The sequence below is a fragment of the Pseudoliparis swirei genome, chromosome 2 (genome assembly GCF_029220125.1).
Source record: "Pseudoliparis swirei isolate HS2019 ecotype Mariana Trench chromosome 2, NWPU_hadal_v1, whole genome shotgun sequence".
Taxonomy (NCBI): Eukaryota; Metazoa; Chordata; class Actinopteri; order Perciformes; family Liparidae; genus Pseudoliparis; species Pseudoliparis swirei.
Genome location: NC_079389.1, coordinates 5,204,837 through 5,220,057, shown reverse-complemented (window position 1 = coordinate 5,220,057; position 15,221 = coordinate 5,204,837). Strand labels below are relative to the sequence as shown.

General features: G+C 40.3%; 1 protein-coding gene across 1 annotated transcript; it reads right to left on the bottom strand.

Annotated features, from left to right (window-relative positions):
- Nucleotides 1-1,520: 1,520 nt before the first annotated feature.
- On the bottom strand, nucleotides 1,521-14,888 carry LOC130206822 (solute carrier family 35 member F5-like). The gene is made up of 15 exons (XM_056434998.1): nucleotides 14,763-14,888; nucleotides 13,412-13,553; nucleotides 12,678-12,827; nucleotides 12,489-12,551; nucleotides 11,863-11,944; nucleotides 10,171-10,364; nucleotides 9,038-9,119; nucleotides 8,669-8,756; nucleotides 8,400-8,464; nucleotides 7,669-7,773; nucleotides 6,807-6,966; nucleotides 6,376-6,466; nucleotides 6,069-6,223; nucleotides 4,812-4,907; nucleotides 1,521-3,286 (listed from the first exon to the last, which is right to left on the bottom strand). The coding sequence occupies exons 2-14, from the start codon at nucleotides 13,544-13,546 to the stop codon at nucleotides 4,826-4,828; spliced, it is 1,452 nt and encodes a 483-aa protein (XP_056290973.1). The 5' UTR covers nucleotides 13,547-13,553; nucleotides 14,763-14,888; the 3' UTR covers nucleotides 1,521-3,286; nucleotides 4,812-4,825.
- Between the last annotated feature and the right edge of the window lie 333 nt (nucleotides 14,889-15,221).

Genomic DNA, 15,221 nt, shown 5'->3' with positions numbered 1-15,221 from the left:
GTTTAAAGCATAATTGTTTTCCATCTTTGGAAATAAGAGCGTTTTCATCAACTTTTACACACACACACACACACACACCGAACCCTCTCACTCTGATTGCCCGCTAACATCAATCAAACCGTCAGCCAGATGTTCACCGCCAAGTGGAAAGAAAGTTAAATCAAGGTTGAATGTTATGACACCGGAGCCTCAGATAACGTTTGAATATCCACCGTTGTGTGTGTGTGTGTGTAATTACATAGAGCTCGAGGATTTCTTTTATATAACTCAATAACGAGGTGCTCGAGTGTTCAGATTGCATAAAACGGTCTTTGTGACTTTGGGATTAAACACATCGTTAAGCCACCGCGTGCTAGAAATCATCCGTGAGACGTAAAAAAAGAAAAATGAAATAAGCTTGAATAAAGTGGTGGACAAACACGAGACGGGCGAAACTAATTCCTAATTAAACTTTTCACAACCGGTCGTGCGTTTTGCAGAGATGGGGAAAGTTTTTCGGAAATGGAAGGATGCCGAGGGAAAAGACGTATTCACTGGACACCAGGTCTCCTTGAGAGGGAAATATATATATATATATATATATATATAGATCTCTCTTAAATGTGATGATGTATTCTGGTGTTCTTTGATCTGATATGGATGCAGAGCCCTCACGCTACGCTCACAAGCACATTTTTCATATTTCTTTTACAGTGAATAAAAATAATATTAATTTGTGACAATAAAAAACAAGAGCTGTGTTCATAATCATTCTGTGTGTGTTTCCCTGCATAGAGTGTTCATATATTCACGACACACAGGTGTCAAAATAATGTCACGATGGAACCAAAAAGCACTTCCTGTAAACATCCCATGATTTAAAGTGCCACATTTTAACTTCTATGACACATTAACAAGTTTGTTTTAATGTTCTTACCAATGTATGTATGTTATGTCCAAGTTAAATGTTGAAACGTTCTGTAACCCCCCACACATCTTTTTATTTTATTTTTTTGATTTCCTCTTTCTTCTCTCATTGGTCACATCTAGGAATGTGGGAGTGTTTTATTTGGGGGGGGGGGGGGTGATATACTGTTATTTTAATTTTAGTTACTGCTGAAAAAGTCAGTATCAGTAGAATCAGTAACTTCTTTTAAATCACTTTTAAGTGATGTTGTCCTTTTATGCAGTTATTTGGTTCTCCTAATTTAGTTTGTCTTTTTTTTAAATATTATTTTATATATACTTACTATTCTATTTGTTTTGCCTTGACTCTCTGTAGAGCACTTTATAAACTTTGTTTTTAAAGGTGCTATATATAGTTATTTTCATTATTATTAATAATAATGCCCAACAACTAACCATGCCACTGAGATCTCTATTTTATATTTCCAAGTGCCTTTATGCTTTATTTGTGTAATAAAATAAAAATATATATTTAAAAGAAAGAAATAAAAAATAAAATACATTTTTAAAATGTTATCCTCCTCAGTCCTCACCAGTGTCTTCAGTGTGTTCAGTACACCAAGTTACCACGCAGATTGAAAAAGATATATTTTTAATAGTGCAGTGTAAGTATGAAAAAAAAAAACTCGCAAAAATAAAATAAAAAGCATGAATCAAGAGCCGAGGTTGATATAGGAAAAGGTTAGTATTAACAGCCTTCTTTTTTTAGATCTTACAACATCTTCATTAATGACACTTAAAAGAGAAATTACTCAGGAAGAAAAATATATATATATATATTTTTAAGACAAAGAACCCGAGAAAGAAAAATAAATCCACAAACACCCTTGAAGTCTAAAGAGAGAACACGGAGAAACTAATCCTCAAGAAAATCATTTAAAAAGCTTTTATACTTGCAACTGTGAACCGAGGGACCGACAGGAAGGACAATGAACACGAACCAGTTTAAATACGTCACTTAAAGTGCTCCACCCGTTACTCAGTTACCACTTCATGTGTTCAGTCCATGCAGAGTGCAACACACACTCCACAGGAAGTGGAATCACATCGACATCCCCCCTTCGTGTGGGATTAGGACACGACCGACGCGACAGCTAATGAAATGTTTTGGGGTTTTTTGGTCATGAATTCCCAAATCACAGTCAATAAGTTATTTTTTCTGAGGAAAAAAAGACAGATTTTTATATACACACACATAAACACACACGAGAGTCCAATCGATTTGATTATGATCTCAGTTGCAAGTACTTGCTGTTATGCAAACTCCCTCCCCCCTAAAATCATTCACATTGATACAAGAACATATACAAACTTTTACACACAATATTAAGACACAAATCTGTAGTGGTCATCTGAATTTAAAACAATAACACATCAATACTCTTGTTGATGCTGCACTGTGATAAAAGTATTTACGCATGTTCTGAAAAAAAAGGAACCTGTTATTGCAGCGAGGCCGTTTGTAGCTTATTGCAGAGGGGGGGGGGGTACAATCAGCTCACAGAGGTTATGTTTCTATCAGAGTATTGTTTTCAGAAAGCTGCTGAAGGGAGGGGGCGGCTCTCTTGTTCAGTGATTTCTCTCTTCTTCATGTCCGAGAAAGAAAAAGAAGACGGAAAAAAGAAAAGGTTTTAAAAAAGTGGGATTTTTTGTTTTGTTTTTTAAAGTGTTGAATCCTGTCGTCAGGACAGTGTTATGAATTTCTCACGAGACACACAGAGGTCAGTCTGGAGGTCACATGAACTCATCGATGTGCTGCGTTTCTGCCCGACAACAACGCGGCTCGTCGCACGAGGTGCGTCGCATGACGTATGAAGAGAAGGCGTTCTCCTTCAAAGGCATCGAAGAAAAGCTTTCTACAGATTGTCCTCGTCGTTTCTACAAACAAGCAGCACGGCTTCAAAAAGGCCCGTCGGCCAACAGGACGACGTCCACAACGGAAACTAAAAAGTTCCTCCGGGAAAAAAACATATTTTGAACTCTGAACACTGATTTCAGATTTTGTTTTTTTGTTTTTAAAGAAACACACACACAGCTGACTCGCCTCCGCTAGTGTTACGATTGTACCGTTTCATTTGGTCACATGACATTATAGTAATCACTGAGAATGTCTAGCACCTTGAGAACCTTTTTTTTTTAAACAGAAATAATTGAGAACAAAATAAAACTGAATATCAGTCTGATGACTGGAATGTGAGGAACAAAGAAAAGGAGGTTGGAGAAATGTACGCGTCGTCTCAACGCTGTAGAAAATAAATAGATTCAATAGAAGGCACTGGGGTAGATCAATGTCTCTGAAGGCTTTCCAGATTGTCTGCTCAACGAGATTCACGTTCAGCACCTTGGGACAGAAAGATGACAACAACAACAACAAGAGTGAGCCAAGAAGCATCGATACGACAGGTTAAAGCACAGACATTATTATTGTTGGTGTTTTTCTGTCCTCGTCTGGTTGTTCGTACAGTTGGTTGTTATGCTGTTATGTATTTTGTTTATTTGTTGTTGTTTTTTGTTGTCTGGTAATGTGTAACTTGTAGAAACTTCGTATAATAGAGACAGAGCGACAGAGAGAGAGACATAGAGACAGCGAGAGAGACAGGAGACAGAGAGAGAGAGAGAGACATTGAGACAGAGCGACAGAGAGAGAGAGAGAGAGAGACAGAGACATAGAGACAGAGAGAGAGACATAGAGACAGAGAGAGAGAGACAGAGAGAGACAGAGAAACAGAGAGAGACATAGAGAGACATAGAGACAGAGAGACAGAGAGAGAGACATAGAGAGACAGAGAGAGAGACATTGAGAGACATAGAGACAGAGAGAGACAGAGACAGAGAGACAGAGAGAGACAGAGCGACACATAGAGACAGAGAGAGAGAGAGACATAGACAGAGAGACAGAGAGAGACATAGAGACAGAGAGACAGAGAGAGACATAGAGACAGAGAGCGAGAGAGAGACAGAGCGACAGAGAGAGAGAGACATAGAGACAGAGCGACAGAGAGAGAGAGCGACATAGAGCGAGAGCTGGTGAACAGGCGAGCGGCCTCACTAAGATACAGACGTTTGTGAAGTGGGTGGCCAATCTCACATCTAAAATATTTACTTGAAGACGTTCCTGTCCCGCTGGCCTTCCGTCCCTCTCACTCGCCAACATGTGTAAACACAGAGGGCGTCGGACAAAGACCCGCCAGATGTTCAGAGAGAAACAAGCGAGTGAGAGCAGGGAGGCAGACAGCAGAGATCTGGAGCTGCTCAATAATAATAATAATGAGACAGTTGTTTAGGAAGCTAATCTACCAACATGTCGTCATTCAAGCTGCAATAAATTCATTTAAGTTTTTTTTACCAGACATCAAAGCAACATCAGCATCCATTTGTAGTTTCTTGCCTCTTGACAAATATGAAAAGCAGAAGGTTGTACATGGTCATTTTGCCCTAATTTATATCACAATATATATATATTGTGATATAAATTAGAGCAAAATGACCATGTACAACCTTGCTGTATATATATATATATATATACACACACGAGTCTCCAGAGGTTTTTTTCCATAAATCTACAAAAACTAATTTAAAAAACCATCATTTAGTTTGGGAATTTTCATATTTAACCTTGGAGGTTTTATCAGGTTCATACATGTGTGAACATGTTTATTCTTTTAATCAAACTGCGTAAATGAACATAACACATTTCCATGATTTTTCCAAAACTTTTGGGATAAAAACATTTTTTTTTCAAGGATTTTTCCAGGCCTGGAAATAACCATTTTAAAATTCCATGACTTTTCCCAGGTACGAACCCCGATTTATCTACGTTTACAATCTAAAAACACACAATAAAAAGGAACACACGGGTGCTTTACTTTGCGTTGCTGCTTCACGAACAGAAGCTGGCTTCTTTGGGGCCGACGGGGTGCAGAGGGATCAGGCTTTCACACTGCTCGCCGTCTTCTGGCAATCTGTGAAGGGAAGAGGGAGCCGGGCCGTCACTCGTCGTCACGGCCGTCACCTCGACAACCGGCATCATTATAAATCGTGTCGCCATCCCTCGCCCAAATAGGAACGAGCATTCACAGACGAACGGAGAGAGCAGAGAGCAGCCGGTGAAGCGTGAGCATCTGATTACGGAGTTAACTTAGCGAGGCTGAGCGCGACAAACGGAGCCTATTGTCCTTGGAAATTGGTCACACACCACAAGACAATGGATGAACAACACACCAGTAAATTTTTTTTTTAAACGTGAAGATGCTTCACTGGACGGGAAACCATAGTGTGGATTTTTTTTGTTTTTTGTCGCACACCTACAGAACACATGCAAATTAACTTGGTCCTGTATCCCAGATGTGTGTGTGTGTGTGTGTGTGTGTGTGTGTGTGTGTGTGTGTGTGTGGATTGAAATGATTTTGATGTGCTCTTACCAAGTTTTCCACCCATTAAAAAGGAAAGATTCTCCACCTGTGATGTAGATGTCCAGTCAGTTGTGATGAGTGGAGCGCACAGCTGAGCCCCAAATGGTATTTATTGAACCGTATTTCATCACCTTTTAAAAAGACGTGTTTTGTTCACTCCTCAGTGTTGATTTATTGACAACTCGTACGGCTTTTGGGCAACAAAATCAAAAATCCGTTGTCCTTCAGAAATGACCAAAACACAACGTTCTGGTCCTTGATTGTGAAAAACTTGCCAAAAAGGCAACGCAGGTATTAAATCTCTGCAAGTGGTTTTTTATAAAACTGAAACAGGGACTTGCCTGAAGGGCAAGAAATAAAAAATAAAAACATTTAAATAACTGTGCGATAGGAAAATGATGAACAGTAAAGTGTCGCGACAAAATGTAGTTTTATCGCTTTCTTCTATCTTTGGAGGGAAACACCAGGTGAATTGGGACATGCAGTTCCTATATTTGACCACAGGGGGGCACAGTACCATTAAAAGGCATATAGGCGAGGGCCTGCTAATGAGAACAGGTGGGTGGATGGGAAGTTTTTGACCAAGGGGTTGATATCAAGGTGACCTTGTGTTGTGCTGTAAGTAACGTATCGTGTATCGCAAGAGTTTAGTTGTTGCTAATGTCATGCAACGATGTCACGCAACCAGGATATCCAAAACATCGATTATACCTCTGACTGCGATGCTTCCTGCAAACGAAGACGTACACCCTCCTCAGCCCCACCAGGACCGGATCCCAGTTGTTGTAGTGGCACAGGAGCGTGGCGATGAAGAAGGAGAGGAAGACGGGCACCGCGCCGGCGAAAAACAGCCACGAGAATCGGGCCTGTTGAATAGATACGAACTCACAATAACTTGAGCACATTAACCAGACTCTTTGCAATCTGACCTGACCCCGCCTCGGATTTGGTTTAAACATTTTCTTCTCGACTCTTATATCAAACTCTGACTGTAAAGTTCCCGCAAAGGGAAACGTACCTTCTGCATGAAGATGTCTGCCATGATAGAGAGCGGGATGGTGAGGCTCAACGCCAGCGTCCCGATCAGAGACGACGTGAGGAAACAGCCCCTGTGTGTGTGTGTGTGTGTGTGTGTGTGTGTGTGTGTGTGTGTGCGTGTGTGTGGGGGGGGTCAGTTAACATCGCTTAACACAGACGATACCAAAATCACAAATCACTTTTAACTCCTCAAAATAAAGAGGAAACAAGCTTACTGGTCTATCCATCTTTGTGTAAATGTGAATTTACACAGCCCCGACCACATGTACCGGTCAGTAAATGGTCACTAGTTAGATTCTTCCTTTGGAACAACACGCTCCAAGCGGATGACTGAAAATCGTCTAAATACTTATCGTGACGGTTTGGTGCCAGAATTTTGGGAGCTGGATAAATAACGAGCCGGGTGCTCACCAGAGCCAGAGGAACTCGGAGAGAACGGTTCCGATGAGGCCGTTGATGAGGATGTACGTCCACACCAGCTGGCTGGGGAGCTCAAAGGCCTCGAAGCCCGTGTAGTGCAGCAGGAGGAAGCCGGGCCACAGCAGCAGCAGGTTGAACAGACCCACAAACCCTGAGACGCACACACACAGATCAGACCGAGCAGACATGGCTTAGTTCAGCGTGGGAAACACACCAGGGCAAAGGGCAAAACTGGCCCGAAGGAATATCATTTTGACCCTGAGATCACGAGGGGAGGGGCAACAAATGCCCCCATAATGAAGATAATTTAATAGAGTTTTGTTTTTGTTCTTTGTGTCCTATCTGTATTGCCTCTACTTGGTACACACACACAAAAAAACAATAAATAGAATTTTTTTTATTACATAAAAAAAAGAAATTCAGTTATAATTGTTAAAAAATATATATTAACAATAAATAACCACAAATAAATAAGAATACAATTTATGATTGTCTGATTTATGTTTTCTGTTTGTTTTTTCTTCAAAAATATCTGAGAAAACAATTTGAATCTGTAGACTACTGCCTAATAGTCTAATTATTGCCTAATAGTCTTATTATTGCCATTTTTATGAGAATTGCTCATAAACTGTAAGCCTAAATAAGTATATTTATTATTTTTGAACAAAGGTTAAATGTTATTTCACAAGTTTCAAAAAGGGCCTCAAATTCTTTTTAAAATACCTCTGGACTTCAGTCAGTGGGGGGCAACAATCGCCCCCTAAAAAAGTACGTAAATGTCCCCCCGGCTTAGTTCATGACTGAAGTGCGGACAAAAACCAGTTTGAAGAGAGCACACGGAGCACGTTCTTACCGAAGAACATGGGGATGTCGAGCTTATCCTCCCGGTCCACTCGTCTCTTGATCATTACGATGTAGACGGCGTACAGCACCGCCCCCGCCAGCGACCACAAAGAACCTTCAAAATAAAATACATTTGGAGAGAATGTTTCAAGTTATATAAATTCCAAACTATTAGCGGACCGAGGTGGAGTAGTGCCGGTAGTTTGTGGCTGCAAGACTCAATCGAAATATTACGTACAAATGTATCTAGTCTAAAAAAAAAATCAGTTGAAAGCTGGTCAGCGCTTTACTCATTGAGCTAAATTATTATGGCTCGTATTACTTACCTTTAATGCTTTTTATTACTTAGTTTTGACAGTGTGTATTACTTACTTTTAATGGTTTTTAATACTTACTTTTAAATGGTATGTTTTCTTAAATTTTAAATGTTGTACTTTGCAATAATAATAATAATAATAATAATCTGCCGGGTTGATGACTCTGAAAATGAAATCATCCTGGTGTTATCAAACATAAAGTTCAGTACACGCTACCAGCTTTGGAGACATCAGTACAGCTTTCTATTTGTAGTTCTTAGTATCTTGTGATTATGCAAGCATTTTATTCTATTTTAATGTTTTGTACTATCTGGACCTTGAGTCTGAAATAAAAAGTTTGATTGATTGATTTTAGGCAATTGGAGACCGATGGAAGAATTCGCCGTGAATTGAGTGCCAGGTGCTCGCCGTCTCCGCCCGTTACCTGCGACGCCGTTCTCATCGGGGTTGTCCATGCTGGAGAAACTCACGAGGGCGACGCCTCCCATGCTGAACAAGAGAGATGCAATTCATATGCAGAATCTGGATTTTGGTGTGGCAAGCTATCTGGTCTCAACTACTTCTTTGCCTCAAAGTGGATCGATGGCATTTTAGAATATATATATATATTTTTAATCACTATGGAGACGCATGAGGCAGATACAGAACACATAAAATAATAAACCTACAGTCATACCTTGCCTCAGCCCTTACCTCAGAGACACGGCCAACAGTTTGGACAAGGTGAAACGGTCGCTGCTGTTGCTGGGAAATATGGCTGCCAAGATGAGCGTGAACAGGCCTGAAGAGAGAGAGAGAGAGAGAGAAAGCGAGAGGGAAATATAACAGAATATTTCAAATATATATTTCAGAACTGATATTTCAGTTTTTCTTTTTTTAATAAATATGCAAACATTTCTACATTTCTGTGTTTTCCTGTCAAGATGAGATGCTGAGTGAACATTCATGAGAAATAAAATTAACTTTTTTGATTTTAGCAAATGGCTGCAATGAAACAAAGTGAAACATTTTAAAGGGGTCTGAATACTTTCCGTTGCCATTGTATCATAGAACCTGAGTCACCTGAGGTGGATGACAGGATGTTGACGATGGCAACCTGCGTGTTGGACAGGGCTTCCTGATAGGACAGGTTAGCCAGGAACCACTGGAAGAGGAGCAGAAGCAGTAATATGTGTTACACCGGTGTCCAACAGCCCTGTGGTAAACAACCATCTAGCGCACCTGACACAGCCTCGCACGCCTGTGCTCAAACTCCACGTGTGAACCCAAGATATCTATATATATCTGGACCTGTCGGGGCGTTACAGCCAATGAAAGCACGAGAAACGGGCCGGGTCATCGGGGGGACAGATCTTGTAGAGCACAGGTGTCAAACACAAGGCCCGTGGGCCAAATCCAGCCCGCCACATCATTTTATGTGGCCCCTGACAACTTGAAAAACATATTCATCACCTTTTCTTAAAGAAATGTAAGAAAAATATCCTGTGCTTTTATTTTGAAGGTTTCAAATTAAATGGATTTATGTGATAATATTAGAGAACATTTCTTATGTACAATATTTCTACACTCAAATAAACAATAATCAAATGCAAAGAGAGATATTTAACACTATGTTGGGGAGTAGTTTATACGTTTATATGTCTCAGTTACAATCCTTTGAGGGTAGCCGTGATGTTGACACCCCCGTTGTAGAGGGCGACCCCTCTGTCTCCGGGCGGTTATGGAGTGGGAAAATGACGACGAATTGAAGACCCTCAATTACAAGCTCGCCGTGTGACCTTGGACCCCTTGGCTTCGGGGTTAAAACGGATTAAACTTTTGTAGTGCACCCGTTTCCTGTCATATCACCATCAAATAATGTCTCAAAAAGCTAAAATATGTATAATAATAACATAAAAAAAGAGAAAACCTAACATAATTTCCACAGATTAGTCACAAATACTGCAGACCTATTTATAGAAGCGTGACTAAACAGGAACATCTTGAAATTCAATAACACAAAGCTTTAACATGTAGAATGTAACACCTCTCTGACCCAGTGGCACAAAAACAAACCCAGCCCTTTTATTTCTGAGCTGTTGGATTGCATCATCAAATTTTTTTTGGTTGTTGAAAGCTTTTTAAAATCAAAGCGAGGGACAATAATTACACATCGTTACCCCGCGCGTCGTGTAAAACAAAAAGCTTTTACGCACCACGAAGCAGAAGAAGAAGCTGATCTTGGCCACGTCGGTGATGGTCAGCTTGCCCACTGTGCGCAGCATGGCCTCGTGGTCCTTGGCAGCTGGGTAGGACATGCGGGACAGTTTGGCCTCCAGGGCTTGAGTCGAGGGCAGCCGACGCACCTCCATGATGTTACTGAAACGCACTCGCTGCTTTTTGGAAGCCGCTGGGGAGGCACGAACGGAGAGGTATTTATTTAAAAATATCAACAACAACAAAAAAATATATATATACACACACACAAGTCTCCAGAGAGGTTTTTTTCCGTAAATCTATAAAAACGTATTTAAAAAACCATCATTTAGTTTGGGAATTTTCATATTTAACAGGTCAGTTTTATCAGGCTTCATACCCATGTGGACCAATGGGTGTCCAGAACTTCAAACCAAATGTCGGTGTGTATACATGAAAGTGATAAAATGTCGTATTTAGACAAACAAGGAGAATTCCAAAGCATACATATACATCACCTTAAATGACACAAATGAATGAGAGACAATAGTGTGAGTAAAAGAATACACATTTATATAAATAAAAAAATATAGAATAGCGTATGCCTGCTTATATTATGAGCGTCTTTCTTTTAAAAACACATGAATTATTTCAAACTCAGGGTAAATAAACATGTGAATAGAACACATTTTCCAGGAGTTTTAGGATTTAATTTTTCAAGGACTTTTTCAGGCCTGGAAATAACCATTTAAAAAAAGTCCATGACTTTTCCAGGTTTTCCATGACCCTACGAACTCTGACACACATGATACAGAACTGATTGCGAGCACGAGGCATGTTTGAGACTTCAGGGTTCAATGTGTATTCTTTTTAAACAATAGTTTGATTCATAAAAATCAAAAGATATAATTGCGCTGCGAGTATGAGAGTGTGTGTGCCTGTTTATATTTTGAGCGTCTTTCTTTTAAAAACATATGAATTATTCCAAACTCAGCATGAACGAACATGTGAATAAAACAAATTGTTATGACTTTTCCAAAACTTTTGGGACTTTTAGGCCTGGAAATAACAATTTTTTTAAATGTCCTGACTTTTCTAGGTTTGCCATGACCGTACGAACCCTGATAAATGTCCAAACATATAATATCATTTTTAGACTATTTTATTCCCCGATACAAAATATGACACGTCAGGTGCCGACGCCTGACTGGAATAAGTACAAGTCATTTTCTCAGAACAGTTGCCATGTGAACGCTTGAAATACAAACACAATAGACTTTCTCAGAACCTTTACTGAGCGGCTTTGGACTCTTTGGATAAAGAAATTGAGGTCAATTAAAGCTCGTCTGAACTGAATCACTAAAAAGTATGAACGAGCCAAAAGACACAACCACGACAAATGAAATCCTTATGTTCAAACTAGTGTTCTCATTAGGATGGCATGTGAAAGAAGAGAGAACAGAGAAAGGATAGAACTGAGTCAGAGGGTCACCCAATGAGCTTTCTCTCAATAAATATCTTACATCTTTTTTATATTGGCTTTAAACAATCATCTGATCCATGTCCATAGCTCACCACTGCCCCCTGCTGGTACTTTTCATGAATGAGACCAAATTCATCTTTGCCTTTGTTCATTCATGGTGGGGAAACAATGATATGCTCCATGTTATTATGATTATTTATTTACACCGACTACATCAACGTGCACTCACCAGATTCACAGTCTCCCATCAGACAATGGGAGTGCTCGGCGGGTAGGTCCTGGAACTTCACCGGAACATACAGCGGTTCGCTCTGCACAGGAGTGACGAGACAGCATTAGATTTAAGATTTGTAATGGTAAAAATATATGTTTGCCTGTGAATTGATTTGAGGAACAGAGACACGGGACTGTGGAGACGGAGAGAGACAGAGGATGGAAACATGACCGTATTCGGTTCCTTGTCTTCCTGTGATGCAACTCTCTGCTGGTTTTGGGGTGTGAACCAGACCGAAACATGTCTTCTCTGTCATCGTCTATAGCGTAGGGGCGACTTGTGTTTATATTTCCTTCTGTGGCGTGAACGCAGATACACACTCCCCTGGGGTCACCTGTGGGCCACGACTCAGGGCCGTTCTAGCATGTATAAATCACGGTTGGGGCACAATGTATGTTAAAGATCCTTCCCCAGCTCACTCAGATACGTGGCTGAGGAACTTTCTTTACGCTTGCAAGCAAATAAACACAAAGACAACTTTGTTTTCCGTTCAGAACTCTGTTTGTTTTTCATATTGATTAAAAACTTAATCTCTTCTCCCAAAAACATAGAAAACTTCTCCAACAGATTAAACTACGTACCAAACAGTTGTTCGCGGAGGTGTCTGTGGTGCAGGGTGCAAAGTAGGCCTCGGCATCAGCAAACTGCAGAGAGAAGCAGGTAAAACCATCAACTTCCTGACTAACTGCAGATGTAGTAACTGAAAGGCCATCCAACACACTGCCCAACACACTGCCCCCTCGTGGTGAGAGTGCGCCATCACTACTTACGAACGCAGAGTGCCGCCGTTTCAGAGAGCCGGTGCACTGCTGCCTCCAGGGCCGCCACAGCAGGAAACCCAGCAAGTACAGGACAAACATGGAGGTTTTGGTGAATGTGCTGAAGAAGGGTTTGTTGTACTCCTGGCGCTTGAAGAAGTACTGCGGGAGGAATCAACGGGAGGAAGCGGTTAGAAGGATAACAGCTTTTATGGGTTAACCAAGATGTTGCGAGCTGGACAGCTTTCCCTCTCAGTTACTCCTGTTTTTCTTTCAAGTTAAACACAGTTCCCCCGTGAGAGCAGAGGATGTAACAGATTATATTTACTGAATACAACGGGACACTCTCCCTGCACTACATTACAGATGGAATCGTTGCACTTTTTTCAAAATGTACTTGGCACTTTACTTCTAAAATTGGAGTGAGAATATAATATATATCCGATTATAACATATTGATATGTACTAATAAATGATTGGAGTACTTTATTAACCCCTTATTGGGGGAGAGAAGAGCAAAGTTGTATCATACATTGGTGCACAACACAATAAAACACAAACAAAAATACATCAAGTGCACATTATTGACTTCCGATTCCAGAATAATCTCAATGCACTCTAGTGACCGAGTACATCCGCACCCCTTCTCTCATTTATCCACAGTGGTGTCATCTTGGATAGTCTGAGACCCACAATGCAGCGGCAGGTGTGGAAAAAACTTGATTCGAATGTGACAAAGTCCTTACGGAGGTTAGCTCAGATGAGGCCACCCAGATGACATCCACCAGCAGGAGAATCGCCACCCCCAGGGCCATCCGCCTTCGCTGGGCTGCAGAGCTGCCCTGAGAGCTCATCCGGTTCATGATGAACACCCACTCCATCAGGACACTGAGACACACAAGGAAGCGTAGATATTCAGAAACTGCCCCGATGCATTTGACAAATCGTTCGTGTTGTTTTTCCCCCATGAAAGCAAATCAGTAGAGCAATATTAGTATGTCTGTGCCTGCACGGTGAGAGTTTAAATGAATGAATTTGTGACTGAATCTGAGTCACATTAAGTCTTAACCTGAGCATTTTATGTTTGAATGAAGATGTTGAGACAAATAGGAAGCTATTAGTCACATAAGTGGTTGAATTCACTTAGATCAATGGATGAATTGTTAAAACAGTTACAAATAGATGGATAAACCATTGAAATGAGCTAGAAGTAATGAATAAACCAATTAAATGAGCTAAAGTGAATGGATAAGCAATTTAAATTAATTATTATTGGCGAAACAGTTAAACTGTCCAGCTTCTGCGAGCCCAAGTGGAACTAGTACACCAACGTTACCAAAACAAACTAAACATTGACTTTACAACTGTATAATTTATAATTTAACTGCAACTATTTTGATAATCAAGCACAGATAACAAACAGCTTCTTACATGTAAGGATCATTGTAACTTTTAAGATCTTTGTTTTCTGGACGGTTAGAAAGGGGGGACTGTGATGGGCTATTTTCTTCAAATGTATAGTCTAAATAACCTATTAATCACTTAATTAAAAGTGACAGCACATTCAGAGCCAATTGAAAAAGTGTGGGAAAGTATTTAAAGCTAAATTAATAGTATAATAGCAGAGCAGCTGTCAAATAACTATAAATTTAAAAAAACACACTTAACGTTAAATATGTTCAGATGACTCAAATTCAATCCTCACAAATATACGCCCATCTCTCCGTCCCCGTGTTTAAATAAGAGGTATAAGTAGTTATTTAACGTTAATGTAACTACGTGTGTGAACCCACTCTCGGGTCGGATGAGCCGCTTCTTCAAACGAAAGCTAGCGCAACAGCTTCCTAGCTAACGAGTTTCACCAGCTATTAAATCGTTACAGGCTGGAAGTCAACCGTTGGTCGCGTGCCGGGGCGTTCCGTTACCAACGGTTGGCCTGACCGGAAGTTGGTTAAAAGTGCTGCTAGTTTTGAGACGTTAACATTAGCAAATACTCGCTGTGCTGCGTTCACTTGTTTATTAATATCAACGTTGACGAGCTAAGCGCTAACAAGCTTGATTAAGTGGTAAATTGATTAAATAAAGTCGTTTTTTTACCTGAATGCGAGAAGAGGTCATTTAGTTTGCACCATTTTATATCGGTCGTTACGTTCGCTGCAGAAATATCGACAGAAATCCCAGTTTTTTACGATGGAATTATTGACAGCCCAGCGGTTGTAAACATTAGCGCGCGCCCTCCCCTCCTCGTTATCAGGTGACATCACTTATGTGCTGCTGGGGTTTCTGGGACATGGAGTTTTAATTCACCTTGTGAGCTTCATTGCTCCGTCGGTGACAGACAGTACCTATTTGATCATGAATGAGATAATTGTGATATAAAAAAACTAACCTCTCACATTGGATGCTAAATTATTGTGTATAGAAGTGGTCCAAATCTTCTGGCAGCCGAAACCTTATGTTGAAACATGTACTGTATTAAGTTTAGGTAATAAAAACCATTTGCTAGAAAGTAGACACCATAGAAATCACAGTATATCTAGTTTAAGTATTTAGAAA

What these genes read in the sequence shown, in the direction of transcription:
- LOC130206822 (XM_056434998.1), bottom strand. Translation starts at nt 13,546, where the DNA reads ATGGAGTGGGTGTTCATCATGAACCGGATGAGCTCTCAGGGCAGCTCT. An exon ending in GATGGGAGACTGTGAATCTG is followed by an intron (nt 10,365 to 11,862) that starts GTGAGTGCACGT and finishes GTGCCTCCCCAG; the next exon opens with CGGCTTCCAAAAAGCAGCGA. An exon ending in CGATGAGAACGGCGTCGCAG is followed by an intron (nt 7,774 to 8,399) that starts GTAACGGGCGGA and finishes TTTATTTTGAAG; the next exon opens with GTTCTTTGTGGTCGCTGGCG.